At 39.1% G+C, this 27,931-nt stretch overlaps 1 protein-coding gene across 2 annotated transcripts; it reads left to right on the top strand.

The window, feature by feature from the left end:
* On the top strand, positions 1 to 27,889 carry Vps4b (vacuolar protein sorting 4 homolog B). 2 transcript variants are annotated; one of them, XR_009383105.1, is made up of 11 exons: positions 1 to 261; positions 6,132 to 6,243; positions 7,855 to 8,011; positions 11,083 to 11,150; positions 16,104 to 16,223; positions 18,393 to 18,549; positions 18,987 to 19,135; positions 20,047 to 20,128; positions 23,814 to 24,033; positions 26,039 to 26,205; positions 27,675 to 27,787. XR_009383105.1 is itself a non-coding variant. In XM_059280118.1 (11 exons), the coding sequence occupies exons 1-11, from the start codon at positions 235 to 237 to the stop codon at positions 27,774 to 27,776; spliced, it is 1,335 nt and encodes a 444-aa protein (XP_059136101.1). In that variant the 5' UTR covers positions 3 to 234; the 3' UTR covers positions 27,777 to 27,889. The 2 variants fall into 2 exon arrangements, 1 of the variants encoding a protein (XP_059136101.1); XM_059280118.1 differs by having other exon boundaries at positions 3 to 261; positions 26,065 to 26,205; positions 27,675 to 27,889.
* Positions 27,890 to 27,931: the final 42 nt, after the last annotated feature.

Here is a 27,931-nt window from a genome sequence, read left to right as displayed (position 1 = left end):
GGGCAGAGGCGGGACCAGAGCCCCCGAGGGCTCGGGATTGCGGAAGTTTTGTGCGGAAGGTCGGGTGGCTGGCGGAGTTCCTGGTAGGTTTACCGCTCTCGCGCCCAGGCGGCGGCTGGGGTTCGGAGCCACCCGCACCCGGAGGACTGCGACTGTGACCCGGCGCGACTCGGTGCTGCGGCCGGCGGTGCTCGCCCCGCGTCCCTCCGCACGGACCCGCCTCGGACCTCCACCATGGCGTCCACGAACACCAACCTCCAGGTAGCCCGGCCGGGGCCGGAGGAGGTGCGGGGGAGGGCGGGGTGGCGGGCGGAGACGCGGCTGCCCCGCCGGCCCCGGCCCGGGAAGGCGCGGCCGCGCAGACCCTAACTGGGAGAAGGGGCGCTCCCCAGATGGCCTGGCCTTGTCATCTCCTCGGCCTCACCGTCCGTGGGGCTCCTGATTTGCTTGTGTCATTGGAAAACAAACCAGTTTGGGCCGAACTGGGCGGATCTCTCCAATCAGGAAGATCTCCGGTGTCTCTACCAGGAAGAAAGGAAAAGCATAATTTTTGCAAAGCATTTCTCTGGACAGTTTAGAGTAGGGTAGTCTTGGTTTCTCATGCTGATAAACAAAGCTCTTCCAAGTGAATAGAAATACGAGAATAGCCCAGGAACCTGAGGTTGGAGCGGCCAACACAGCACCCCCAAGAATTCATTCAGAATATGGTTTTATGTACGTTCTCCCAGATTACATTATTTAAGACCGGGGAGTATTTTAATCTGTATCTTCACTTTCCTGCCCTCACCCCCCCCACACACACACACACACACACACACACACACACACAAACAAAAGTGTTTTGTACATAAATTTTGGGTTCCTAAGACAGCTAATGTTAGGAAAGATTATTGCTTCTTCGTGGAACGACATGAGAATGTAACACCGTCTCCCATCATGGGATTGTCAGTGGGTATTGAACCTGGCTTGGTATCCAAGACTTCTAGCCCAGTAGGTTAGTTACCAGAGTAGAACCAATTACCCTTCAATATCGGTCTTTTGGTAGTTTGTCAGGTAGGTATTTGTTGGAGTGTTTGATCTAAGCGATGATAATGTAAACTTATTTCCTTAACGTAGGATAATTGATTCTGAAGAAATTCTACCCAAAGGAGGGCCGTTTAAACAGCACACACAAAGAATGGGAGGAGAGGCTTGTGTAGTGCTCTTATCTGGAAATTCAGCCTAAAAGGTTATGAAAATGTTTGCTGTCTTTAGTAAAGCCTAATTGCAACCATGGCTTATTTCGAAGAATTGAGTGAGTTTGTGTGGATGTGGATGTTTATCTTTTCTACCAAGTTTTTGTAACCCTAGTCAGAAAATGCTGGGCCTTTTTGTTTTTTGGTTTTTTTTTTTTGGTTAGTTTTGGGGGTTTAGGGGCTTTTTTGTTGGTTTTGTCTTTGCTGTTTTGTTTTTTGTGAATGTATTTGTTTTATTGGTAAAGGCTTTCCTTTGGATATTAAAGGTGATTTCTTCTGTAATACTCATCTTCTTTTTCAACTTGATTCTATAACCAGAATGTATTGTGTTTGAATTGAATTGCTAGATGTTCTTCAGTGAGCCAGATGGAAACAGACAAATATTAAAGTATCGGTGTGAGTGATAAAAAGAGGGATGTGCATGATAAAGAAGAGGAGGAGGGTGTTGAACTCCACTTGTTGGCAGCGGTAGTTTGAGGTGTGCTCTTCTCCACCAGCCTTTTCAGCTTTCTAACCCAGGAAATTTACGTAAAGAACTGCTAAATGAGTAATGTTCGCAAGGAACAAAGCAAAAGTCTTTGTAGACAGACGCTTTTAATCTAATGCAGGATGCAAATAACTAAACAAAAAACAGAATTTCAAGACATTTCCATAAATACTATAACAGAATTAGAGATTAGTGTGAGTTTGCATCCAGGAACAGTGTAGCTCACTCTTCTGAGGACAAATTCACCGAGAGGTGATGTGATCTCAGATAAAATGAGTACCAGCTCCAGTTGCCTCAGAGTTTGATGTGATCTCATCAACTCCTCAGAACAGCTCTTCAGGGTGAACACTACTCCAGTTTCTCGATATTGGAAACTCAAGCTTCCTTCTCAAGGTTGTGGTGTGCTGAAAGGGTAGTTCTGAATCCAGGTCTGTGTGCTTACAAACTTTTGATTTTCTTTTCGCTGCAAAATTTGGGGTCCTTGAAGAAGAATGGTGAATGCTTTCCAGGCAGAGAAAAATGCAGAAATATAATTTTAAAAAACTGTGTAGAGAAAACTCTAAGTAAAAGAATGTGAAGTAAAACTCAAAGATGACCCAGTCCTAAATATTTGTTGTCCATATAAAACTTTGTTTTTTGGGGAATTGGTGTCTGTCTGCCGTTTTGTCTGTGTGTGTTTGTGTGTGCCTGTGTCTGCACGAATCCAGTGGCTTATATAAAAGCAGAAAGCAACTGGTAGAACACAGTATAATAATTAGAAGCATGGATAGGCGATCATAGGAATCCAGAAAGTATGTACTAGGCCAGTTGGTTTTGGAGAGTATGTTGTACCAGGAGGGCCATACTAGCACTGAAGCCTTGAGAAGCTGGAATTTTACAGGGAGACAATGGCATAGGGTCTTCTTTGTATATATGTTATGTATATACATAGCCTTAGTTGGTTTGAGTTGTACCAGCAATTTGATATGACAGGAACTCTATAAGGAAGGAGCATGAATCAAAACAGGTTGTCATCAGGAGTTTATGTGCTATATCCCATGGCAGGTTCTCATTCTGCTGTACATGGATGAGCAGTGGAGTGGCATTTTCACACTTTTGTTTCAGAATCAAACTTCCATCTGCATACAATAACAAATCTGATTGGTAACCAGTATGAATGAAAGGAGACCAGTTATAAGACAGAGTTCTCTGTGGTGGAAGGTTGTGACTTGCCAAATTAGGGTGGTTCCTATTTTAAATGCTCAAAAAAGGATGGTGCAGAGAAAATTTTAAGAAAGAAAATAGTTCAGTCTGTGCCTTCAGTTAAAAAGTAAGAGAGAAGGAGTCGCAGTCTGGGTTGTCTACAAGAGTTCTGGGTTGACTATCAGAATGGATATGTTGATTCTGAAGATACAAGACAAGCATGCATGGAGAGAAGAAAAAGAAATTGAGTTCTGAACTAATTTTGAAATGTTTGTTGAGACAGACAAATGGAAATGCCAAGTGAGTGTTTCATACATACGTGCTTGGGGCTATACCAGAAATAAGGATTTGGGAGTTGGCATAAAGGTGGACACAGAGAGTCCCATCTTGGATAATTTACATAATGAGAAGAAAACAAGGACCTTGTAGCATATCAAAGACACTGGAAAATAATGACAGCAAGAAGGGAGGAACTGTAGAGAGGAAGTTAGATGAGCATGTGCTTTGACAGTCAGAAGACAGCATTTCAGGTATAGGAGATCAAGAAACCCAAATGAACTTGGGACTTTCTTTAGGGTTTTGTTGTGGAGATAAAGAGATGCTAAGATGGCAGCTAGCAAGAAGTCTAGGAACCCATAAAAGCTGGTATGTTACTAATGGGATATTGTATCTATTGGTCTGAGACAGAGCATAAATGCATTTTTCTTCAGGGGAGGGCCCCAACTAAAAAAGGGAGGGGTTGAGCAGAACAGTCCAGTGGTATGTCACTGATAGAGTAAACATCAAAGGGTATCATGGAAACGGACTCCTGAGCATAGAGAAAAAGTCAACCTTTGCAGACAACATAGGAACTGCTTTGTCCGGATGCTGTTTCCTAGGATTTTCTACGATGGATACTCCATGATCTACTCAGAAAAAGCCAATCTCAGATCTTCCAAACCTTTGTACTTTATATTGATGGCTAGGTCCTGGCTGACCTGGGGTAATAAAGTCACTTGGTCATGTGCCAGCCCTATGCTGATGCTTACAAAAGCGAATGAAGATATAACCTCTGACTTGGTGGAGCTTTTAGTCTAGTGAGAGGGACAGGCAGGAAGAGATAAATAACAGCAAAAACAAATGTATATACTTAATAGCAACCTGGAAAGTTTTATTCATAGGAATGATGTGGACATTGTTTGATAAAAATGGAATAAATTTGGAAATCAGCCTTTTAGAACAGTTCTATAGGGACCCTTCATGTTGGTCTTATGTCCATTTCCTTTTTCACTCACATTCCAATTCCCTGGCAGAATTCATCACTTCCCATCTCTGATTTTTGACAGTTTGAGAACATTATGCAGCCATTAGCATTGGCTTTTTGCAATCAACATAATAGCCTCAAGATTCGTCCAAATCTTATATAGCAGTAGTCCATCCCTTTTTATTGCTGCCTAGTGTTCCATGGTATGTATCTGTTTAGCTGTGAAACCATTGAAGGCTATCTAGAACATTCATTCATATACAGGCTTTTGTATGAACACAAGTCTTCCTTTCTTTGAGTGATTGTCTAGAAGTGCAGTTGCTTCTTTATATATTAGTTACATACTTTGTTCTGTAAATGAAAACCAATTTTCCAGAATTGCTAAACCATTAAACATTCTCAGCATCCTTTCCAGCATTGATGTCACTGTTTGTTTTCATTTTTAGCCATTGTGATGGGTGTGTGGTCTTTTTCATTCGGGTTTTAATTTGCATTATTCAAATGGCTAATGATGGTATGCCATCTATAGTCTCATTGATGAAATGTATGTTTCCCCATTAGTTAACTGGATTGTTTTTAAAATGTATGTGTGCGCACGTGCTGTGTCAGGACAGATTGCAAGAATAGTGGGTTCTCTTCTACTGTGTGGGTCTCATGAATCAATCAAGCTGGGTAGCAAGACTCTTTATTTGCTAAGATATCTCACTGGCCCATTAATGGATTCTTTTTAAACTCTTATGTCTTCAGGTCTCTTTATGCAGTCTAGTAGATGTTTCTCTTTTGTGTGATGTTTCACAGTATTTCTCCTAGTCTATACTGTTTTTTCATTATTTATTAGAATCTTTTAGAGAACAGATGTTTTTAAATTGATATGTTCCATATTAACATCTTTTCATTTTATGCACTGTGCTTTTGATGTTAAATATAAGAATTTTTTTTGGTTTTTGTTTTTTTTTCTGTAAGTTTCATATTTAAGTCTGTGCTCATTTTGAGTTAGCTTTTGCTAGACACATGTGATTTAAGTTAAGATTCCCTTTTTTGTTCCCTCATGGATGTCCTTTTGCTACAATACCATTTTTAAAATCCTGCTTTCCTATTGTTGACTTGGTTCTGCATCACTTTAGTTAGCTTTTGGCTATGTTTCTATGGCTCTGTTTCTGGGAAGGTCTTCCTTTTTTAATTTCTACAGTAGTTCTCATCACAGAAGATATGAAAAGGTAGAAAATACATCTTTGTCAAATAATCAAAAAATGCCCGTCATAAATAATTTTCATGTTACTAAAATGTTTTTAATATTATTTTAATGTTCTTTTAATATTCTATGATGTGAAACTATTTTTGTTTGTTTTTTGCAAGACAGCATTTTTTCTGTGTAGCCCTAGATGTCCTGGAACAGGCTCTGTGGGCCAGGCTGGATGTTGAACTCAGAGATCCGCCTGCCTCTGCCACCTGAGTGCTGGGATTAAAGGCGTCTGCCACCACTGCCCAGCACTATTTGTTTTTTAATGTGTTTGCTCAGTATAGTTTTGGGAACTTTTCAGAGTCTTGATAACTCATTGCTTGAGGTTTTGTCTCTGCATTATGTTTATGCTTTAGGCAAAGCAGCGCTAGGTTTCTTCAAATGCTTTAAATTTATTTTATGTGTAGGGGTGTTCTGTCTGCATGTGTATCTGTGTACCTTGTATGCCTGGTGCCCACAGAGGCCAGAAGAAGGTGTCAGATCCCTTGAACTGGAGTTACAGACGTTTGTGATCTGAATTGTGGATGTTGAGAATTGTACCCTGGTTACCTGGAAGACTAGTCAGTGCCCTTAACCTCTGAGTCATGTCTCCAGTCCAGCAGTACTTAGTTTTTGAGAATTTCCCTAATTACTCCTTTTTATTTAATTTAATCTGTTTGCCTCCCCCATTATGTGTGTTGATGAGGCATTATTTGCTTCAAACTTAAGATTTATTAAATTTATTATTTTGCCTCCTTCAAACAGAAAGCAATAGATCTTGCAAGCAAAGCAGCCCAGGAAGACAAAGCTGGGAACTATGAGGAAGCTCTTCAACTCTACCAACATGCTGTTCAGTATTTTCTCCATGTCGTTAAGTGTAAGGCATGCTTTATTTTATTTAAACTTGTGCACTAGAAGGGAAAAAATTATTACATTTATAAAAATTGAAATACAAAGCCAAGAGAATTCTAAAGATCTAAACCACCCATTAAAAATAAAGTACCTTTTCTCCTTTTAAGTACTGCTAACAGATGTGACAGCTGTTGTAGTTCTTACTTTATACACCCAGCATCTTTTTGTGTATTCAATGGAGAAAGCTTTGTTTTATAGATAACCTATCCAGATTATATGATTTGAACTTAATAATTTCTTAAGCATATGTTGGAAATGATTTTGTCATAAAAAAATAGGTTGGGAGTTATTAAGTGTATCTTACAAATGCATACTTGATGTTTATCGTGTACCAGGCTCTATTTTGGGAACTGGAGAGTCAACACTGAGCAACAATGCATTGAAAATGTGTAAGATCCATCACCAATCTTACACTCAGTGCATTGGGTTATTTTAATTTGAGTTTTCCCTTTTAAGTGGAGGGGAGGAGTTATGCTAAAGAAAAATTGAAAATAAAATATAACACATAAGAGACATGAGGATCATCCTATGCATTGCCTGTATTATTCAAGTCCACATTTCAAAATAGCCACAATAGAGAGGCCTTTATGTAATAAGGTTACTATGTTATTAGTCCACATAATGTATGTGATTTCTGTCACTTTGTATACTTTAAATAAAGCTGACAAATGTTGATGGAGTGACTACTGCTTTACTTCTGATTATCATTTATATTTTAAAACTTTTATTCATTTGTATTAATTTTATCTATCAACATATGTATGCAGTGTACAGAGAGCAAATCCAGCTTCCATTTTTCTAACTGCCCCCCCCCAGCCTCACTACTCTAAATTCAGAGTTGTATATTGTCTCTCTTGTGATTGGTTTTTTTGTAAGACAAACAGCTTTCACTATCTGCAAACTGTTAAGGGAAGAATTTGAAATCTATAGACTGTTAAATACTTTTTTATTATATAACATTAACTTAAAATATCTACCGTTTTACTCTGAGGGTTTTTTTATTTGTTTGTTTGTTTATTTTTAAATTCACACTCCCTTTTGGCCTCCAACCCTGAGCGGGAAGGAACAGAAAAGGGTGATAATCTTTGGGTACAATGAATTAGAGATGCTTTTCCTCCCTCCTCCAACATAGAAATTCCTAGTTAAAAGACTGTCTCTAAGTTTGAACCTTTTTCTGTTGAATACTGTATTAGTTGCTTTTCTGATATCCCTATAGAATACCCTGGCAGAAAACAAGTTGGGGAAAAAAGGCTTCATTCTGGTTTACAGACAGTTCCAGAAGGGATTCTGCCTGTCATCACAAGGAAAGCATGGTAGCAGAAGTGTGAGGCCAGCCTGGGAGTCAGGAAGCTAACTGGTCACAGCCCATCAACACATAGGAGACTAGAGAACAGGAAGCCAGATCATAAAGCCTCAAAGCCCACCCGCAGTATCATAGTTCCTCCAGCAGGGCTCTACCTTCCTAGACAGTACCACCCACTGGGGTCCAAGTGTTTGCATACATGAGCCCGTGGGCACATTTCATATTCAAACTACAACAAATGCTAATGAAATAGTGTCTCATTCCTTTCTGTAGATGAAGCACAAGGTGATAAAGCCAAGCAAAGTATCAGGGCCAAATGTACAGAATATCTTGATAGAGCAGAAAAACTGAAGGAGTATCTGAAGAAAAAAGAGAAGAAGCCACAGAAGCCTGTGAAAGAGGACCAGTCAGGTCCAGTTGATGAGAAGGGGTATGTATTCTAAAATGTTAGATTTTATATCTTGTGACTTTTCATTTGTGTAATAGATTTCTTTTGTCTAAGCCAGGACTTTTCCAACCATGAGTCATGGGCCAGAGTGGGCTTGTGTCCTATTGCAGTCATTAAGTTTTATTGAGACACAGCCTTGCATATCTGTTTATATACTGTCATCCTGGGCAGCTCTTATACTGTAACAACAGAGTTGAGTGGTTACAACACAGATTGTATGGCCACAAAACCTGAAATATTTACCATCAAGCCTTTCAAAGACCAAAGTCTGCTAGTCTCTGCTTACTGCATTTTTATACCTCCCTGTTTTCAAGTAACTGGGAATGTTACTTGAAATGCTGGGCATGGCACCAACACACCCCTGACTGTCAGTAGGAGTGATCTGTGAATTAAGTCTGCCCCTGTGGACAAAATGAACTCCAATAATGTCAGTCATTTTTATTTTATGCAAAGGCTTTTTTAAATGTTGGTTTGCGGCCAAGTGGAGGTGGTGCACGTCTTTTATCCCAGCATTAAGGGAGGCACAGGTAGGCAGATTTCTGTAAGTGTGAGGCCAGCCTGGTCTACAGAGCGAGATCCAGGACAGGCTCCAAAACTACACGGAGAAACCCTGTCAAAAAAAAAAAAAAAAAAAAAAAAAAAGGTTTGTATTATGTCATTGTGAAGAAAGCAACAGCACTATTTTTTAAAACTGAACTCCAGTTTTTGAATGTCTTCCTAGATGCAGGAAGTGTCACAAATATAAAGAGCATTTACTGTACATTTAGTGCATGCATTCCCAGCTCTGCTAAGCAGGGAGAACATACTCTAGCTAGATTTGCTCTTGATGGTTCTGTGAATGGGTGCTAGCATGGTTCCAGATGACACATTAGGAAAACATTAGAATCTAGGTTGATATGGCCTGCCTGGGTTTAAAGCACTGAGGATCTGATGAGCTCTAGAGCCTATGATGCTCACACTTCATATTCTGCAGGGTACAAGTTTCTTGCATGATGCCCAAGGTCATGAGGGACTGAAGGATGGAGCCCTGTAGGCAGCGCTCTCCCCACAATTGTTCATGATGAAATTTTGCCTCTTTACTAGGCATTGCCAAATTTAAGGACAGGAGAGATATACAATTTAGAGTTGACTTCCTTAAACCTTGTGGCAGAGTTTGAAGAAAATTATAAGCTCGGAGTTTTCTGTTCTCTGTTAAGATATGGTTAGAAAACAGAGTTTCAGTGGCATGCCAAGAGTATTTTATATTTTGTTCATAGTAATTCCCAACATGAAATGCGCATATTCGTATTCATCATGAGCCTACAAGGCCTCCACATCTCACAGCCTTCTGCCAGCAAGGACATTTGATCTTCCCTGTCTGCAGGGACACATGCAGTGTTAGTGAGGACCTTGTAATTATCTGCTCTGCATTGGTCGCCTGACAAGGGGGAGCCAGTCTTTCTTCTGTACTAAATAACAGTCCTGGTTACAAGGGTCTGGACTGTAGCTGATTTTGATAGGGATTACCTTACAGAACTTTGAGGACAGAGAAGCAACCTTGAGTTCCCATCATTACAAAAACTACCCAGGATACTGTATGGGGACATAGTATTTTATGTTCAAAAAGAGAACATGCTGCTGCCACCTTCCCCACCAAATATTCCTAGGTCTCAGAAATACACACACAGGAAGGCCTCAGTTTCCTTAGGGCAAACCAGTGGTCTTACCTGAGGATTTGTTCTTCATGCAAGCAACCCTCACCTTTCAGGAACACAAGTCTGATGAGGATAAAGGCTGTCTACAAGGGAACCTACCGAGGGCAGTTGGTTTTCAATGGTCTTGACAGCCTGAGAAACTTGAGTAGGAGATTGGAATGTCGGTGACTCAGCTCTCAGTAGTTCCTTCATCCATACCCCTGCCATTCTACAAATAACCAAGGCTTTTCTACACTGGCACCAGTCCCATCAAGTCTTTAAAATCCTTTGTGTATTAAAACCTGATAGTTGGTAAGACTTTTCTTCTCTGTATCACTTTTCACCCAACGTTGTATCAACATTTTTCCATTCATTGTTTCTATAACATTGTTTTCAAAAGCTGTAGAGTATTCTGTCATAAGGCTAATCTCTTTAACTGAGCATAAATTATTTTTGGTTTTTTTCCTCAGTGTACTGTAGATGTGACTGTCCTTGTAGTGAAATTTTAAAATTATCTCCTTAATGTAAATCCCTAGATGTGAAATAGTGCTGTTCTAGTTCTCTGTTGCTATGCTAAAATACCATGAGCAAAAGCAATATGGGGAGAAAGCATTTAATGTAGGTTAAAGGGTCTAATCCACCACCGAGAGAAGCAGAGAGACTGATGGCGGAATGCGGCTTACTGGCATGCTTTCCCTCCCTTGCCCAGCCGTCTTTCTTGTATCTCCCAAGCACAGCTGCCCACAGAGGCTCTGCCTACAATGGTCTGGGCCCTCCTACATCAATTAGTAATCGAGAGAGCACCACACAGGTGTGCCCATAGTCCAACGTGATGGAGGCGGTCCCTCAGTGAGAGTCCCTCCTCCTGGGCAGTCTCAGTTTTTGTCAAGTTGGCAAAAACTAACCAGCACAAGCGAGTTGGCTATTTTATCTTTGATATTCACCAGGAAGCTTTATCAGTTTGGGGGAACCTCAGGCGAAGGGGTATATTGTAGATAACTGTGTACTGTACCTTTTCTTCCTAGCATCAGGTCTTGTTGAGTTGTATTGGCCTGGTCCTGATTTTTTTGTAGTTGCTTACAACTTTACTGTACTCTGTTTTAAATCCTTCATACAACCTGTGGGTACATACATGCACGGGCATGTCATGAGGATGGAGGTGTGTCTGACTTCATTCTGGTCTTGTCCATTACCAGTGCATAGTTCCCTATTGATCATTTGCCTGCTTCCTGTTTTAAAAGTGTCATTTGAAACACTTCAATAAAAATAATTTTTAATGTCAGTGTCTTTTCTTAAACATTTCAGGTTATCTTTCCTTCACTTTTGCATTGTTGATTAGCAGTGAGTGATCTTTTGCATATATTAAATTCTTTTCATTAGGAATGACAGTGATGGGGAAGCAGAATCTGATGATCCTGAAAAAAAGAAACTACAGAATCAACTTCAAGGTTACTTTGGTTTTCATTTTTAAATTTATTCTTATTGAAAAGACTCATGGGTTGTCTGCTTGAACTGTTTTGTTTCCCTCTATTTTATTGAGTTTCAAAAAATGGCTTTAGTTGCTGGTGGGTCACATACTGGCTTGGTTCCAGACTAGGATTTACTCTCAAGGCTAATATTTTGTTGTTTTTAATGGAGTTAAAAAAAATGGTTTGTTTTTATTCCTGCCTTTAAATGTTGCTCTTTTCCATGTATTTGCCCCTTGTAAAATAGATAGCGTTGACACTATTAACACACTTCGAGGCCCAAGGAACTGAGTGGATTAGGAATCACATGATCCTGCTGCCATGGCTGCAGTTGACCTGCTGCTTCATTTTCTCCCTGTTTTCTCCTCCACGTTCCTGGCTCACAGATATGCTTATTTCATTACGTTTGCTTTTCTCTTTTTTTCTACTACACATGTCAAAACTCTGATTCTGCTGTCCTGAAGTAGAGTGGCATAATGGAGTGGCCGTGAATACAGATCTGGATTCCACTCTGAGATCTGCCACTTAAAAGCTTTCAAATTGTGGGCAAGTTTCCCATCCTCTCAGAATCTGAGTCCCCATCTTGAAAATGGACATTTCTTCCAGGGAAAGGAAAGCAAGATAATGCAAAAGGATCTTAATAAATTCTGGAGGAATGGTAGCTCAGAATATCTAAAAAGGCATCTACTTAATTGTTGGTTTCTTTAATTGCTGAGATGTGATTGTTCTTTTGTATGTTAGCTAATGGCTTTTCAAATAAAAGGCTTAATCGTTGGTAGTATGCGTATTTGCACCTTTGAGTCTTACCTAATAAAATATTTAACTAGAAAGCATTCTCATTTTGTAGGCTCAGTTTGGTTACTGGAAAGGGGAAAGCGAGTACGTGTGTGTGTGTGTGTGTGTGTGTGTGTGTGTGTGTGTGTGTGTTCTCAGATGTCTCTCTAACCTTGCTATACTACTTCTCTCATTTTGGTAATATTTCTGTCTTACCCACTCCACTGGTATATGTTAGAAAATACTATAAACTTAGTATGTTGAAAACTGTATAACTAATTATGGTAGAGAACAGAGGTTTTTGTTTTAGATTTATTCTTTTCTTTTTATGTGTATATGTCTGTCTGTGTGAGTGGATGCTGCATGTGTGTGGATGCCCACAAAAGCCAGAAGAAGGTGTCCGAACTCCCTGGACCGGTGGTTGTAAATTGCCTGATGTGGATCCAAACTTGATTTCTCTGGAAGAACAGAATGCTCTCTTAACCACTGAGCCACCTCTCCATCCCTCTGAGAACAGGGTTATTTTGTTGTTGGGTTGCTTTGATTTTTGTTTATATGCCAAGAACTTCTGTAGCAGATTGATACTGTCCCTCGGGGAACTTTGAGTTCCCCCTGCTGCCCTGCGCTGCCTAAAGTGATAGGACACTCACTGTACAAACTGTCAGTTGATCTACACTAAATAGACTTCTGAGTTGAAAGGCAAGAAACGTTTCCTGTCTGTTTGCCTTGCTTTTTTTTTTGTTTTGTTTTTTTGTTTTGTTTTTATTTTTTCGAGACAGGGTTTCTCTCTGTAGCTTTGCGCCTTTTCCTCGAACTCACTCTGTAGCCCAGGCTGGCCTCAAACTCACAGAGATCTGCCTGCCTCTGCCTCCCGAGTGCTGGGATTAAAGGTGTGCACCACCCCCTGGCTGCCTTGCTTGTTTTGTTTGTTTTCTCACTATCCATTCTCCTACCCCAAGTGAAAAGTAGACCATATATTCAATTTTGAAAATTAGAGTTTTTAACAGAGATATTTGTAAATTCCTATCAGTTGTAAGTCCTGAAACAACATTTAGATGTAGAAACCTTTGTAATCTCAGAATGAAATAGAGTATGAATGGAGCTTTAGGCTTTCGTATGAGGGTTTTGTTTATTTTTTATGTAACTGAGAATGACCTGGAATTTCTCATCTTTCTACCTCCACCTCCTAAATTCTGGGATTAGAGGTATGTGCCACCATGCCTGGCTTTTGTCCATTTTTTGATTTAATGGTTGTTAATGGATTAGTATTTTTATTTTGTTATGGCTGGGAAGATAGCTCAGTCAGCAAAATGCTTACCACACAAACATGAGAACCTGAGTGCAAGCCCTGAGAACTCACCTACTAAAGCCAGACATAGTAGCATACATCCATAATCCTAGTGTTGGGAGGTGAAGCTAGGCAGATCCCTCAGGTATGCTGGCCTGCCAGCCCAGCCTGACAGATGAGATCTGGGCCAGTGAGCTCTGTCTCATAAACAAGGTGGATGACTCCTGAGGAGTAAATCTGAGCTTGTCTTCTGGCTCTACACAAGACACACACGTGTGTGTGACTGAACACCTGCACACCCCACACTATCATTTTTAAACTTTTTATTCCCAAAATAATATTTTAATATTTTACTTGTGTTTTAGATTATGGTATTTAATATATGACTATTAGGATTAAGATGGATTATGGTTTGAATTTTCTGTTAGCTAATTCAGGGACTTGTAAGGTTAAATGTCTGTTTGATTTTATTTTTTACATTTATTTATTTTGTGTGTGTCTGTACGTGTGCATATGTGTGTGCGTGTATGCACCACAGCACGTGTGGAAGTCAGAGGATAACTTTCAGGAATCAGTTTTGTCCTCCTTTCATGCAGTTCTGGAGATCAAACTTGGATCCACAGCCTTGGCAGCAAGTGCCTTTATCTACTGAGTCATCTTACCAGCCTTTAAATATTTAAATACAATATACAGTATAATAAACAGTGCACTCATATTCTTGGAAGTGTAGTCGATTTATATTTTTGGGTAATTTTATCTTGCCTTTTTAGTTTTATAAACCATTAAGTTTTGTTTGGCACTTAATCTTTCACAACTAAATATTGCAAAGTTACCTTTAAACTTTAATAAAAATATTAGTTGTATGTGGAAATAAGCATAGTGATGAACGTCTTTAGTCCTCTAAGACTTGAGAGGCCAAGGCAGACAGATCTCTATGAGTTTCATGGCCAGCCTGATCTGCATAGTGAGTTCCAACCAGCCAGAGCTACATACCTAATGAGATCTTGTCTCCAAAAAAGAGAGAGGGGCGGTATATTATGTATGCTTGGTGCAGGAGGGAAGGGTGTATATGCATATGTAAATGCATGTTCATGTGTGTTAGCACGGAGTGTCATGTGGGACGGGTGTGTGTGTGTGTAGAAGTGAGTGATTATTGTGTTCTTGAGCATTCTCTACCTGTGTAATGATGCAGAGTCTCTCACTTGAACCCAGAGCTCACGGATTCAGCTAGTCTAGTTAGCCAGCTTGTTCTAAAGATCCTCTCTATCCCCCACACGCTGGGATCACATGCAGGTGCATACCCACCAGGCATTTGCATGGATGCTGGGAATCCTAGCTCCAGTTCTCAACACTTGTTTGACAAGCTCTTTACCAACTAAACTGTTTCTCCAGCTTCTCTTGGAGTTAGATTACGTGAAAATCTTGAGTTATACATGGATAAAGAGAATTTACTTTCATTTGATAAATGAAGCCCTGTTCTGTGGTGTACATTTTTTTTTATTGTGAGATTACTGATCTTAGTGGAACATAAACAATGCACATTGACTTTTTTGTACCAAACTGAACTTTTAGGGTGCAAAATATGGTTTTATTCAATTTTAGCCCAATAATTAAAGATTTTTATATTTTAGACAAGTTCAGTTACCAAGTATAGGCTTAGACTCTTAGGTGATATTTCCTAACAACAAGAAATGGGGTTTAAAACTAATTTCATGATCAGTGATTCGTGTATATTGAGGTGTCTGTGTTCTGTTTAAACAACTACCTGTCATCTTTTTGTGTATGTTCTTGTGTGTGCATGTGTATGGAGGCCAGAGGTTGACTTCGAGTATCTTCCTAGATGATTCTACTGTAGTTTTTGCAACAAGTTCTGTTACTGAACCTGGAGCTCATCAATTGAGCTTGGCTGGCAGCCAGTGACCTCCAGGGATCCTTCTGTTTCTGCCCCCACACCCCTCCAGAGCTGAGGTTACAGATATGCACCCCACAGTTTGATATGGGTGCTGGGGAATCTGAGCTCAGATCCTCATGGCTCGTACTTTGCTGACTGAGGCCTTCCTCATCAGAGTGCCTGCTTCTCATCGTCTTAGGGTGTTTAGTGATTTATAGTAAAACAGTTCCTGTATACTAGAAAATTGGAAAAGCATTTGATGAAAATAGCTAGAGGTTTCTTCTAATAAATTACAGGATATTTTTCTTGGACTCTCTCTGTAATAGTTTTATAGTTTTTTAATGTACTGCTCTGAGAAACTAAATCATTCTTTTAAGTAACTTTGTTAATTTAAAAAAAAATGGTTCTGTTTAAAGGCAGATACAAAGTGTGGCAAATCTCAGGAAAGAATTGCAGGTCTTTAAGGACGCACTTGTTTTTTGTTTTTTTGTTTTTTTTCCATTATCTGTTCCTCTCTCATTTCCATCTCTTCTGTCTTTCCTCTGATTTTGTCTCCTGTCTTTCTGACTTTAGTTAAAATCACTGAAGTGTATTGTCTGGTATACTCAATGGAGACTGTTAACAAGAGAAACAGTGAGCCAGCCCCACTGAAGAAGTACATTGATTGTCCAGAGCCATTACATGGCTCTAATACTCACTGGGTCACCTGATCCTGTGATAACCTGTCTGTGTGGTCTGGCCAGGTAGTTCTATTTTCATTTCACTAATGAGGGAGCAGAAATTTAGGCATTGAGTCTTGTCCATAGCCAACCACTTAAGTTCTTGCCTCCTAATGATTTCTGACAACTTCCTCATTACACTACTTCAAAAAAAGTCTTAATACTGAAAACACTTACAGACAGTTTAACAGTGTGGTTTTTAAATGTTGCTAACTTTGCTGAACTAGTCTTTCTCAATTTAAAGATGACCCAATATTCCATAGGTGCCATTGTTATAGAGCGACCAAATGTGAAGTGGAGTGATGTTGCTGGTCTTGAAGGAGCCAAAGAAGCACTTAAAGAGGCTGTGATTCTGCCTATTAAATTTCCTCATCTATTTACAGGTGAAATGGCTTCTAAACGGTTTAATTTCAATCACATATTATCTATTAAGGTAGAGCATTGTGAGTTCATGTCTCCATATTATGAATTATCTTGAATTGACAATTTAAATGTAGTAAATCTACTTTCACAAAGATGTTCCTTTTCATGTCTGTATTTGCAGGTATACATTGCAGAATAATCTAATTGTCAGCCACTAGGGCTTACAGTAAACCACTGGCATACTACAAACTCATTAAAATATAGTATATATATCCATATTAATAAATTTAAATCCACATGATAATTTACTGAAAGATGTCCACATCTATTATAAGGGTCAGAAAGCAAGTCATAAAAACATACAATATGATTCCATATTTGTTAAGTGAATATGTATGCTGAGAAGTAAATGTAGATGGGTTGACTTTAAAATGCTAATAAGTGCTAGTGAATATAATTATAGGTGAACTTTATCTTCTAACTTTTATCTGAATTTGTATAGTAGTCATGTGTTAGTTTTTGAAGTGTTTCCATGTTTTAAAATGAGTTTTTTTAATATATGTGCTGCCGAAGCGAGCACTAAAATGAGTTTTTTTAAGAATTAATGTTCCTGCCTTGGATGATATACATCCTCTATGGACAAAGAAAGCACTTCTGTGATGTGACTATACCCACAATCTAACACACAGGTTTTTCATTTTGAAAACAAGCTGGTTTGTGTAGAGAACACATTTTTGATGTTGGCTGCAAACTGAGCAGGTTTAGACAGTGATGTCACAGAGAGCAGATAGAACAGAGAATCTGTGGGCTGCATCTCACCTCTCTAGCTCAGGGCACTGCTTATAGCCCATCACAAGGATATAAAACTGATAGAATAGCCGGGCGATGGTGGCGCACGCCTTTAATCCCCTGCACTCGGGAGGCAAAGCCAGGCGGATCTCTGTGAGTTCGAGGCCAGCCTGGGCTACCAAGTGAGTTCCAGGAAAAGGCGCAAAGCTACAGAGAGAAACCCTGTCTCGAAAAAACAAAAAACAACAACAACAACAACAAAAAAACCTGATAGAATAAAAATTAGATTATAATCTTGTAGAAGTTCAGAAATCTGGTTGAGCTCTGGGTATGACATACAACAGTCCATACACAGATTTTTGCCTATATTTGAACTTCAAATTTTCTCATTTATTTTTACTTGATTATAATTATTTTTAAAACTGCTTACTATTTACTATGAATGAAAAAAATAGTGTCTATCTAACATACATTTAAAAGGTAATCACTTTTAAAAAAAAGTATACACTATCTAATATCATTTCTTATCCTTCCAGTGTTTCTGTGCACTGGGCAACACTACCTTATAGGTATGTGCATTTAAAAGAGAAAAGCAGAATTCAACATGAAAGCCAAGCCTTTCATAGTCAAAACAGTATTAGTTAGTTTTTGCATTAGTCATCTAGGGATGGTTCTGCTGCAGACAGTGGGTACCCATCTGCAGTTTGTATGTGGATTTTAAAATTTATATTGTATAATTCTATATAGCATACTATATTTTAGGGAACACCATAATTTCTGATTAGCCAAATTAAGGCACAAAAAGTTGACTCCCGGGGGGGGGGCCCCCCCCCCGTTTCCTTTAAGCAGAATTAGGATATACAGTGATACCTCCCATATCATTACCCAGCCACTGAAGCTGCTGATTGTCATACTAGCCTGTGTTTCCTGGTAAATTAGGAACTCATTAGAACTCATGAGTCCTCCAGACGTGAGTGTTGCACCTAGTCATCCTCCACAGGAGACAGATATTTAGAAGCAAGGCTTCGCAGCTGCCTCTGTTCTGTGAGTGTGCTTTTCCTGCATTAGTCTAGTGTGGAACAGGACCCTTTAACTGAACTTTCTGTCCCTGGGGAGCAGAGATTCTTTTGTCTGTCTCATGCATTGTGGTTTCCATACATTAGTTGAGCAGATGAGTGAGCAAGTAAATGAACTTCCTATTAGGAGGTCAGTATTTCTGTGAATATGTTTTTGATGATGTCTCCAGAAAGAGCAAGTTGTATACTTAAGACATACCTTAGACTGATCAGTTTTAAAGTATCTTTTTAATCTTACTGAGAGCTTTCAAATGAAGACCTTTAGTGTGGACAGTGTCTGCAGTAACTGAAGTCCTCATGCAATTTTTCTAATACAACTTGTAGGAAAGAGGACACCTTGGAGAGGAATCCTGTTGTTTGGGCCACCAGGAACAGGAAAATCCTATTTAGCCAAAGCCGTTGCAACGGAAGCAAACAACTCAACGTTTTTCTCAATATCTTCCTCTGACCTTGTCTCTAAGTGGCTGGGGGAAAGTGAAAAGTAAGTGATGCATTGAGTTTTCACTTGGGTCTCTGGTGTCAGGTACCTTGTCAATATGTGCATTAATAGACTTCGTATATCATTGCTAAACACTCAGGGAAGGAATGCAATGTAGGTCTTCATTTCTCTGTCAAGCTCAGTACCTAGCTGGGAATTTATTTTGTAGGGGAAAAAAGCTAGTTATGTGTCTGCGTTTGTACGTGTGTGTGTGTGTGTGTGTGTGTGTGTGTGTGTGTGTTTGTGTGCCTGCACGTGTGCATGTGTCTGTGTGTATATAACTTAGTGAATTATCTAGTATCTCATAATTTATTGTTTTATTCCCCTGCAGCATGATTCGGCCTTCGGTCTTTGTGGTTCTTATAATATTGGTATATTGCCTTGTTGTGGTCATTTTGTACTGTTTACAAACTACCAGCTTTATTTATTTTTATTTTTAGACTGGTTAAGAACTTATTTCAACTTGCCAGAGAAAACAAGCCTTCCATTATCTTCATTGATGAAATTGACTCTCTGTGTGGCTCAAGAAGTGAAAACGAAAGTGAAGCTGCACGTCGAATTAAGACCGAATTCCTGGTTCAAATGCAAGGTTTGTGTTGCTAGTTTTTAAGATAGCCTCTGATTCTTGTTTAACCATTACTGGGAAAAGAATTTCAGCAGAATTTCTCTAAAAAACTATTATTGCCATTCTTGTTTGTGTTTTCAGACAGGATCTTACTATGCAGCCCTGGCTGGCCTTTAATGACATAGACCAAGCTAGCCTCATAGATACCCACTCTGCCTCCCGAGCACTGAGATTAAAGATACGCACCACCACTCCCTGCGTGGTGTATCAGTTTTGTAATTATCTTATAGAATTCACAGATATTATTAGTAAAGTGATTATATCTCTACTCATGTACCAGGAGCTGCATGAAAGAATATTTTGAAAAGGGTATTAATAATATTTGTCCATAATTTAGAAGATTTGCTTCTTAAGACAGTGTGATTGGTACTTGAGCAGTGTGGTTCTTGGTTAGTTGCGTTTTTGTAAAGATGAAGATGAAGTACTTGAGTGTTACATAAGCACTACCTTCTTAATGGAACGTACACAAGAGTGTGGAGAGTAGATTACAAACGCGCGCGCATGTGTGTGATAGAATTTATTTTTTAGCTGCAAAGAATGAAATTGTATCATTTGCAGAAGAATGAATATAACTGTATATAATCTTATTTTAAGCAAACTAAGTCAGTCTCAGAAAGACAAATATCATATTTTCTCCTATTTGTGGTTACTGGGTTTTATGAATAATGATGAAAGTAGAAGAAACTGCCTGAGGGAAGAAAAGGAGCTGATGGAAGGGGAGAGATGGGACATTGGGGAGTGTGCTCCAAGTGCCTTACATACATCTTTGAAAATGCCCTGATGTGACAATATTATCTGTAGTGAGTATACACCAGTGACTTTTAAAAAAAGAAAGCATCAAATTATTATTTAAAATCTTACCTATTTTAATGCAGGAGTTGGTGTGGACAATGATGGCATTTTGGTTCTGGGAGCTACAAATATACCCTGGGTTCTGGATTCTGCAATTAGGCGAAGGTATGATGATAGAATAAGCATCTTATTTCTAACCACAGCGTAGCAATAAATGAAACTATCCCTTTCCTTTTTTATTTTTGAATCCTTTTTATTAGTCCTAGCCCTCTTTCTCCCCATGTGTTGGAGGAGGAAGAATGACAGTTGCTTATTTGTTTGCTGGTTATAATGAAGATAAGCACTCCACATACTGCAGTCTTCCACTTAGGAAAGTACGTTGCTTGGTGTCTATCCTTAACTTTAGTTTTGATTAAGTTTAAGAAACATGATACTTCAAAATTGACAAAAGCAGTTCTGTATCTCAGTGAAAATCCTCCATATAAAGTTTTGCAAAATGATTTCCTTTTCTTTTTCCAAACACAATATTTTTATTGATTATTTGGGAGCTTTTGCACCCCAATCCCACTCACCTCCCAGTTCTCGAAGGTCTGTCTCCCCATCATTGTGACCACCCCTCCCTCCCCCCAAAAAAAGAAAAAACAGGTTCAATTTGTGTTGTCTATATAGTCACTGGAGCATGGTCAAACTTTCAGTGTCCAGCCCCTTAAAGAACACTGAGTCCTCCCCACCTCCATCCCTGCTGGAAACCACCGTTTGTGGAGAGCTACACTTCAGCATCCTTACCCCAATCTTTAAGAGTTTTCTTTGATGGCTTCCTGTCTAGGCTGTTACTTTTGGGGGTGGGGGTTGTCATAGAAGCCTTCTGTGTCTGTTTTTCTCAACTGTGAGTCTGCAGTCATCGATACCACTGCAAAAGAAGCTTCCTTGCCCTTTACAGTCAGCGAGAGCAGGGATCAGAGGCCACATGGATGTCTGTGGTCTGTGCTGCCTTCTGAAGCCATGTTGAGGTCTATAGACTAGGCTGCTGCTGGGGACCATATTGGTGTCCATGGAAAAATGAGTTATTACTCTTGCTGCTTAATCTGTAGCTCAGGCTAGCCTCGACTCAAAGCAACTCTCCTACTTCAGCCATGCTGGGATTATAGGCATGAGCTGCCATGCTTGGCTAGGAAGATATATTTTCTAGGAAAAAAATTAGTTAAAAGAAATAGGTTTCTGTCTATTATTTGGCGAAGTGGCAATTATGGTGATATTTTATCTGTATTAAAATGTTATTTGTATGCTAATAAATAAAGTTGCCCAGGGTCAGAGCTATTAGCAAGCCATAGGAAAGCAGGGCAGTGGTGGCGTATGCTTGTAATCCCAGCACTTGGTAAGCAGAGCTAGGTAAGTCTCTGTGTGTTCAGGGATACAGCCAGTATTGGATACACATGCCTTTAATCTCAATACCAATCATAGAAAACCTGGAGGCCTTTACAGACAGGCCGTGACGAGGTGGTCATGTGGTTGGGTTTACAACCAATGAGAAGGCAGAACAGTAACTCTATATAAGGACTTTAACACAGGAAGTAGCTCTCGCTCGGAGAGGTAGGATCACTGCAGGAGGAAGGGTAAGGTTTTAGCTCTTAGCTCTGACCTCTTGGCTTTCTTCTTTGCATTGGTTCTGTGTTTCTTATTTAAAAAGACGATTGGTTACGTCTACAGGCAATCATCTGTAATCCCAGCACTTAGGAGAAAGAAGGAGACCTAAGAACTTAAGGACATCTTCAGCTGTGTAGCAAGTTCTAGGCTAGCTTAGACTATATAAATACTGTTTAAAACAACAACAAAAGTCTGTCATTTTTAAGGTGAAATTGAAGCTTCAGCACAGCTCTGTAGCTCCCTAAAGCATTCTTCAATTGCATGATGGAAAGAGCACTTAAGTGTGTGCCTCTTTTATTGCCTCATTTGTTGATTTGACAGCATGCTAAATTAGCATCCAGTACCACCAGAGGAACTGTGTTAGGCAGTTTTAGAAAGTGGCCTGATTCCAGAGCAAGTCTATGTAAAGGTCAGAGAAACTTTACAATATCTCTGCCACAGTGAGTCTGCAAACAGTTGTTCTTCCTTGCTTCCTCTCTGTTTCCAATGCCTGAACTTTATGACGGCAAGTGTCTTAGTGACTCTCTGTTGCTGTGAAGAGACACCATGACCACAGCAACTCATATAAGGAAAACATTTGTTGAGGGGGCTCACTTCTCACAGTTCAGAGATTCAATCCATTTTTATCATGGTGGGACATGGTGGTGTGCTGGCAGACTGAGAGTAGCTGAGAGTCTTACATCTTGTAGGCCACATGAAGTGATCTGTGACACTGGGTGGAATCTTGAGCATATATGAGACCACAAAGCCCACCTCCTAATAGTGCCACTCCCTTTGGGGGCCATTTTCTTTTAAACCACTACCACAAGTATTAATAAACTACTTATATAGTAGTACAAGACTATTCAGAATGAACTCAGTGAAAAGAACATTTGTGTCATGCTTAGTCTGTAAGATTTTAAGTAGTTTTGTGAGGTAGGTCATTGAGTCTACTCTGAGAAAAAAGATAAAGAAATAATAAGATAAATGAGTAGATAATTGAATCTGCTCTAAAAAGAAAAAGGGGGAAGATATAAAAATGACAAAAGGTAGATTACTGAATCTGTTATGAAAAGAAAAAATACTTTCAAAAAGGAACTACTTGTTTTACATAGGATACGTAATGAAAATTTTTGTGTGAGTTTATCAAATATTATTGGACTGGACATTGTCAAAATGGAGTTTTTATCGGAATCTGTCAAATGTTAGTGGACTAGACATTGTTAATGTAACTCTTGACTGTATATACTGTATATACTTATTGGATAGTTTTTCTTGCATTAGTTACAATCTTTTTTTAATTTTAGACACACAAGAAAAGGGAGATGTGGTGGTATTGTGTTCCCCGAAGTATTGTGCACCCTAATAAACTTATCTGGGGTCAGAGACAGAACAGCCACAATATTAAACATAGAGGATAGGCAGTGGTAGCACACGCCTTTAATCCTAGCATTCCAGAGGCAGAAATCCATCTGTTCAAGGATACAGCCAAGCATGGTGACTCACGCCTTTAATCCCAGGGAGTGATGGCAGAAAGAGAAAGGTATATAAGGCGTGAAGACCAGAAACTAGAAGCATTTGGCTGGTTAAGCTTTCAGGCTTTTGAGCAGCAGTTCAGCTGAGACCCATTTGGATGAGGACTTAGGCTTCCAGCCTGAGGAAACAGGATCAGCTGAGGAACTGGCAAAGTGAGGTTAGCTGTGGCTTGTTCTATTTCTCTGATCTTCCAGCGTTCACCCCAATAACTGGCCTCAGGTTTGATTTTATTAACAAGTACCTTTAAGATTCCTGCTACAGTTTTGCTATTTTGAACTTAGAGAATTATGGTAATCCTTATTTTATATTATGAATCATTACTCTGTTCACCACAAGTTCAGAGTGCAGATTTTGTGAGACCTGCCTTTATGCCATGAATTCCAGATGCAAACAGCCAAAAATGATCCAAAAGTTGCGTGTGAAAGATTAAACCAGTCAAAACTTGTTTCCTGACTATTTTGCTTCTAATTTTAGTTTTTGGTGTATCATGGATAGTCTCCCCTTGAGGTAGGCAGGTATCTGTGTGTACACACATGCACTTAAATATATGGGTGTTTAACTCTAGTGTTGTTTATCCTGACTTGGTACAGTTGAGAATATCTAATTAAATGCTTGTGGTTTTCCTAAATATATGAATTTTACATTGAAATTAAGCATATATTTAACATTCACTTGTATAATTTCTTTTAAGATTTGAGAAACGTATTTATATTCCTTTGCCTGAAGCACATGCCCGTGCAGCCATGTTTAAACTACACTTGGGCACCACTCAGAACAGCCTCACAGAAGCAGACTTCCAAGAACTTGGGAGAAAGACAGACGGCTATTCAGGAGCAGATATAAGTATCATTGTACGGGATGCACTTATGCAGCCTGTCAGAAAAGTTCAGTCAGCTACTCATTTCAAAAAGGTAAGCAGGGTTAGTCTACCCTGTCCTGTACTTTCAGATGAAGCTTCGGGACTGCTCCTGGCTTGTTGTCAGAGGAGCTGGAATGGCTGCAGTGTTGTATGGAATGTAATAAGTAGATTTGTGTAATAAATTTATTTCTGTTGCACTGAAAATAATTCTTCACTGGGTGTGGTGGCGCACGCCTTTAATCCCAGCACTTGGGAAGCAGAGGCAGGTGGATCCGTGTGAGTTCAAGGCCAGTGTGGTCTACAGAGTGAGTTCCAGGGCTACACAGAGAAATTCTGTCTCTAAAGACTAGAAAAAAAAAGAAAGAAAATTTTTCCAATGAAGATTTATGGTCCTAAGGTACTGTGTTTTCTATGAAGTGACTTGAGGCAATTCTGGGTCATTCTCATGGTTGAGAACCTGCTTTGGGGGAAGCCAGAGCAACCTGGAGCAGAATCCGGTATATTTGCACCATACCAGGATGTAAACAGCCAAAACCAGACAAAAAATCTCTGATCTCATGCATCTGGGTAATAAAGATTGACATAAACACAAGTAAACTAAGTGTGAGTGTGTTCACAGCCAGCGGAGAAGGTGTACTTTACACCTGCACCGATCCCCAAAAAAGTTAATCAAATGAAACAAACTTGAAAGCAACCCAATTTGATACAAATGTTTTGCCATAAATATTTGTATGCAACTTTGTTACAAAAGTTCTTTTTCTAGAAATTGGTAAACTCTTATTTTAGCTATGTTATGTTTCATGAAGTGGCATAGCAATTATTAGGTACTTAATTTCATTTTTGTCCTAGTTTGCCTTCTGTTGACATGGTAAAACTATAACTAAAAGCGGTCTGGGGAGGAAAGAGGTTATTTCTTCTGGTTCTGATTATAGTCCATGGTGAAAAGAAGTCAGAGCAGGAACCCGGAGACAGAAATAGATGCAGAGGCCATGGAGGAGTGCTGCTTCCTGGCACTCCTTTCTTATATACACCAGGACCATCTGCCCAGAGATGATACGGTCCACAGTGGGCTGGGTCCTCCCACACAAATCATTAATCAAGAAAATGGTTCGTAAACTTTCCTATAGGCCAGTCTGATAAAAGTCTTTTTCTCAGTTGAAGTTCCTTCTTCCCAAAGGATTCTACCTTGTGTCAAGTTGACAAAAAAACTACCCAGTACAGCACTTACATGCTGTCTTAGTTACTTTCTATTGCTGTGAAGAGACACCAAGGCAGCTGATAACAGAAAGCATTTAACTGTTTCTGAGAGTGAGCCCATGACCATCATGGCAGGGAGCATGGCAGCAGGCTGGCAGGCAGGGTGCTGGAGCAGTAGCTGAGAGCTCACATTTTATCTACAAATTGGAGGCAAAGAGAGACAAACTGGGTTTGTCATGGGCTTTTGAGACCTCAAAACCAACCCCGAGTAACACACCTCCTCAACAAGGCCACACCTCCCAATCCTTCCTAAACTGGGAACCACACATTCAAATACATGAGACTGTGGGGGACAGTTTCATTGAAACCACCAAACAGGAAGGTTTTTTTTGTTTTGTTTTGTTTTAAGTTTTTGTTAAAAGAGACAAAAATATTGAATAATTTAAGACTAAATAGTCCTGCAAAATGTCACAAGTTTTTCAGCTGTGGAAAAGAGCAACTTAAGAGAGTTTTGTAATATGTTTGTTTTGGTTTGTAAGGTGACTACGATTTAATAAGCATTGGGGAAAGAAGAGGAAGGGTAGCCAGAAATAACTGCTTCTCTTTCAGAACCTCTCTCCCTTTGAGCCCCAATAATCGCATAAGTTATTGTATGAAATATCAAGCTATAGAAATCAGTCAAGAAAAATTTTAAATCAGCCAAAATCTAAAAAATTTTAAATCAACCAAATGATTGATAACATTTTCCCCTATATATTCTATTTTTCCTGGAGTAAACATTTTAATACAACATAAAAATTAATGTATTTTTAATTTTCCTGATAATGACCAATCTCTTAATTCTTATTTCATTTATTCAGATAAATTCAAGTTACTGTGATTACAGGTTCGTGGACCCTCAAGAGCTGATCCTAACTGCATTGTAAATGACCTGCTAACCCCCTGCTCTCCAGGAGATCCCGGGGCTGTGGAAATGACATGGATGGATGTCCCTGGAGATAAACTCTTGGAGCCAGTTGTTTCCATGGTATGACATCTTAAATCTATATTCACTCATTTGTCAAAGAGCAAACATTTCATTCTGTAACACCAGTTAGAGAATTTTATCATCAGGCTCATGTTTTAATACTTGAAGACTTATAAATATTAGTTGTGCTTAGATGTAAAAATAATTATCTTAAGTTGTGAGACTTGTGTTAATTGAAAAAGGCTATATTTTGAAAGCACAATTTTCTGACTTTATAAGTCATTCACATAATTCTCACGTATATTGTATAAAATATTGTTAGAACTTAAATAAAATACAAGTTTTGCCCCTGAATCTCATGTTTTAAAATAACCAGAGATATCAACTCTTGTATTTATAAATAGTATTGTTTTTGTTTTACTTCTTTAGGCTGCATAGAAAGTTTAAATAATACAGTTCTTTAAATTTTCAACTGAAAACATTTAACCCTTTTTTCAAATGCTATATAAGACTTAAAAAAGATTTTTTTATTGTATCTATACGTTTACATCGTAGGAATAAAAGTAACTCATCAGGTTTGTTCTGTAAGAAGTATCTTAGAGAGCTGGGGTGCTGGAAAAGTCTGTCTGGTTGCTGATTTGGTTACAACACTCCAGTTGTAAACTTTTTCTGCTCTGGCTGCCAGTTTTCAGAGTGTTGTGGTATGTTTCACAGGAACATGTGTCACGCTACATGTGTCTCAGCAGTGCTTATCTAATTATTCAGAAATCCCTTGTGTTGCAGTCTCTGATAGGTTAGATTATTTTTTAAGTTGTGTTCTGTCCTGCTTTGAAGAATTCACAGCAACTTAGAATGTTTTCTTATTTCATTTGCCATGCAATTTTACAAGAACCATTTATTTTTAATGACTTTCAGATATTAGCGTATTTTCAGTTTCACTATTGGTTTTAACTTAAAAAATTCATATTACTCTATAGCATTCCTTCATTTAAGTAAAACTGGGTGAATTACATAAATGTTTTTGTAGTAAAAAGGAGTATGATTCAGTCAGTACAATTCAAAAGGAATGTAATGATGTTACTACCAAATGCAGTTCTCAGTTTTCATTGGAAGGATTAAAATAATGTAGAGGATTTTCTGTTATTGAAAAGCTAATGGACTTGACTTTCAGAATTTGCTGCTTCAGTTACAAATGTCCACAGAGATTGTAATAAATTATTAATTTCTTGGGCAGTTACCATTTTTCTTCTGAGTTATACTTGGTGGGAAACAGACCTCTTGTTGAAGGGAAGGTAGGCTAGGAATGAGATCATGGCCGGACTGTGGACGGTGTTGATCCTGGGCTGCTAGAACTGTCCTTGCAATAGGTAACGAGCTTCGGAGGTACACAGAGGAGGAGAAAGGGATTTGCCTTAGGAGCTCAAGACACTGCAGACTTTCCTGTTTGACTGTAAATTAGTAACTAATAACTAATAACTCAGTTTTTACTGTGTTAAGTCCATTATTAATGCCCTCCTTTTCTCTAACAGTGGGATATGCTACGGTCGCTGTCTAGCACAAAACCTACCGTCAATGACCATGACTTGTTGAAATTAAAGAAGTTTACAGAGGATTTTGGCCAGGAAGGCTAATGCAAAGGCAGCAAGACCATGTTTACTCTGCATTTCTTCTCTTTTGTAGGTATTTTGCCTTTCTTGGATGACATTCAGATTATTTCCAGTAAAACTCTTTTACACAGGAAAAACATACATCTCACTTCAGTGTTCCTTTAAGCTTGCGTTGTGCT

This window comes from Peromyscus eremicus, chromosome 15 (genome assembly GCF_949786415.1).
Source record: "Peromyscus eremicus chromosome 15, PerEre_H2_v1, whole genome shotgun sequence".
Taxonomy (NCBI): Eukaryota; Metazoa; Chordata; class Mammalia; order Rodentia; family Cricetidae; genus Peromyscus; species Peromyscus eremicus.
The sequence above is the reverse complement of the archived record's forward strand: the minus strand, read 5'-3'. Positions and strand labels throughout refer to the sequence as shown.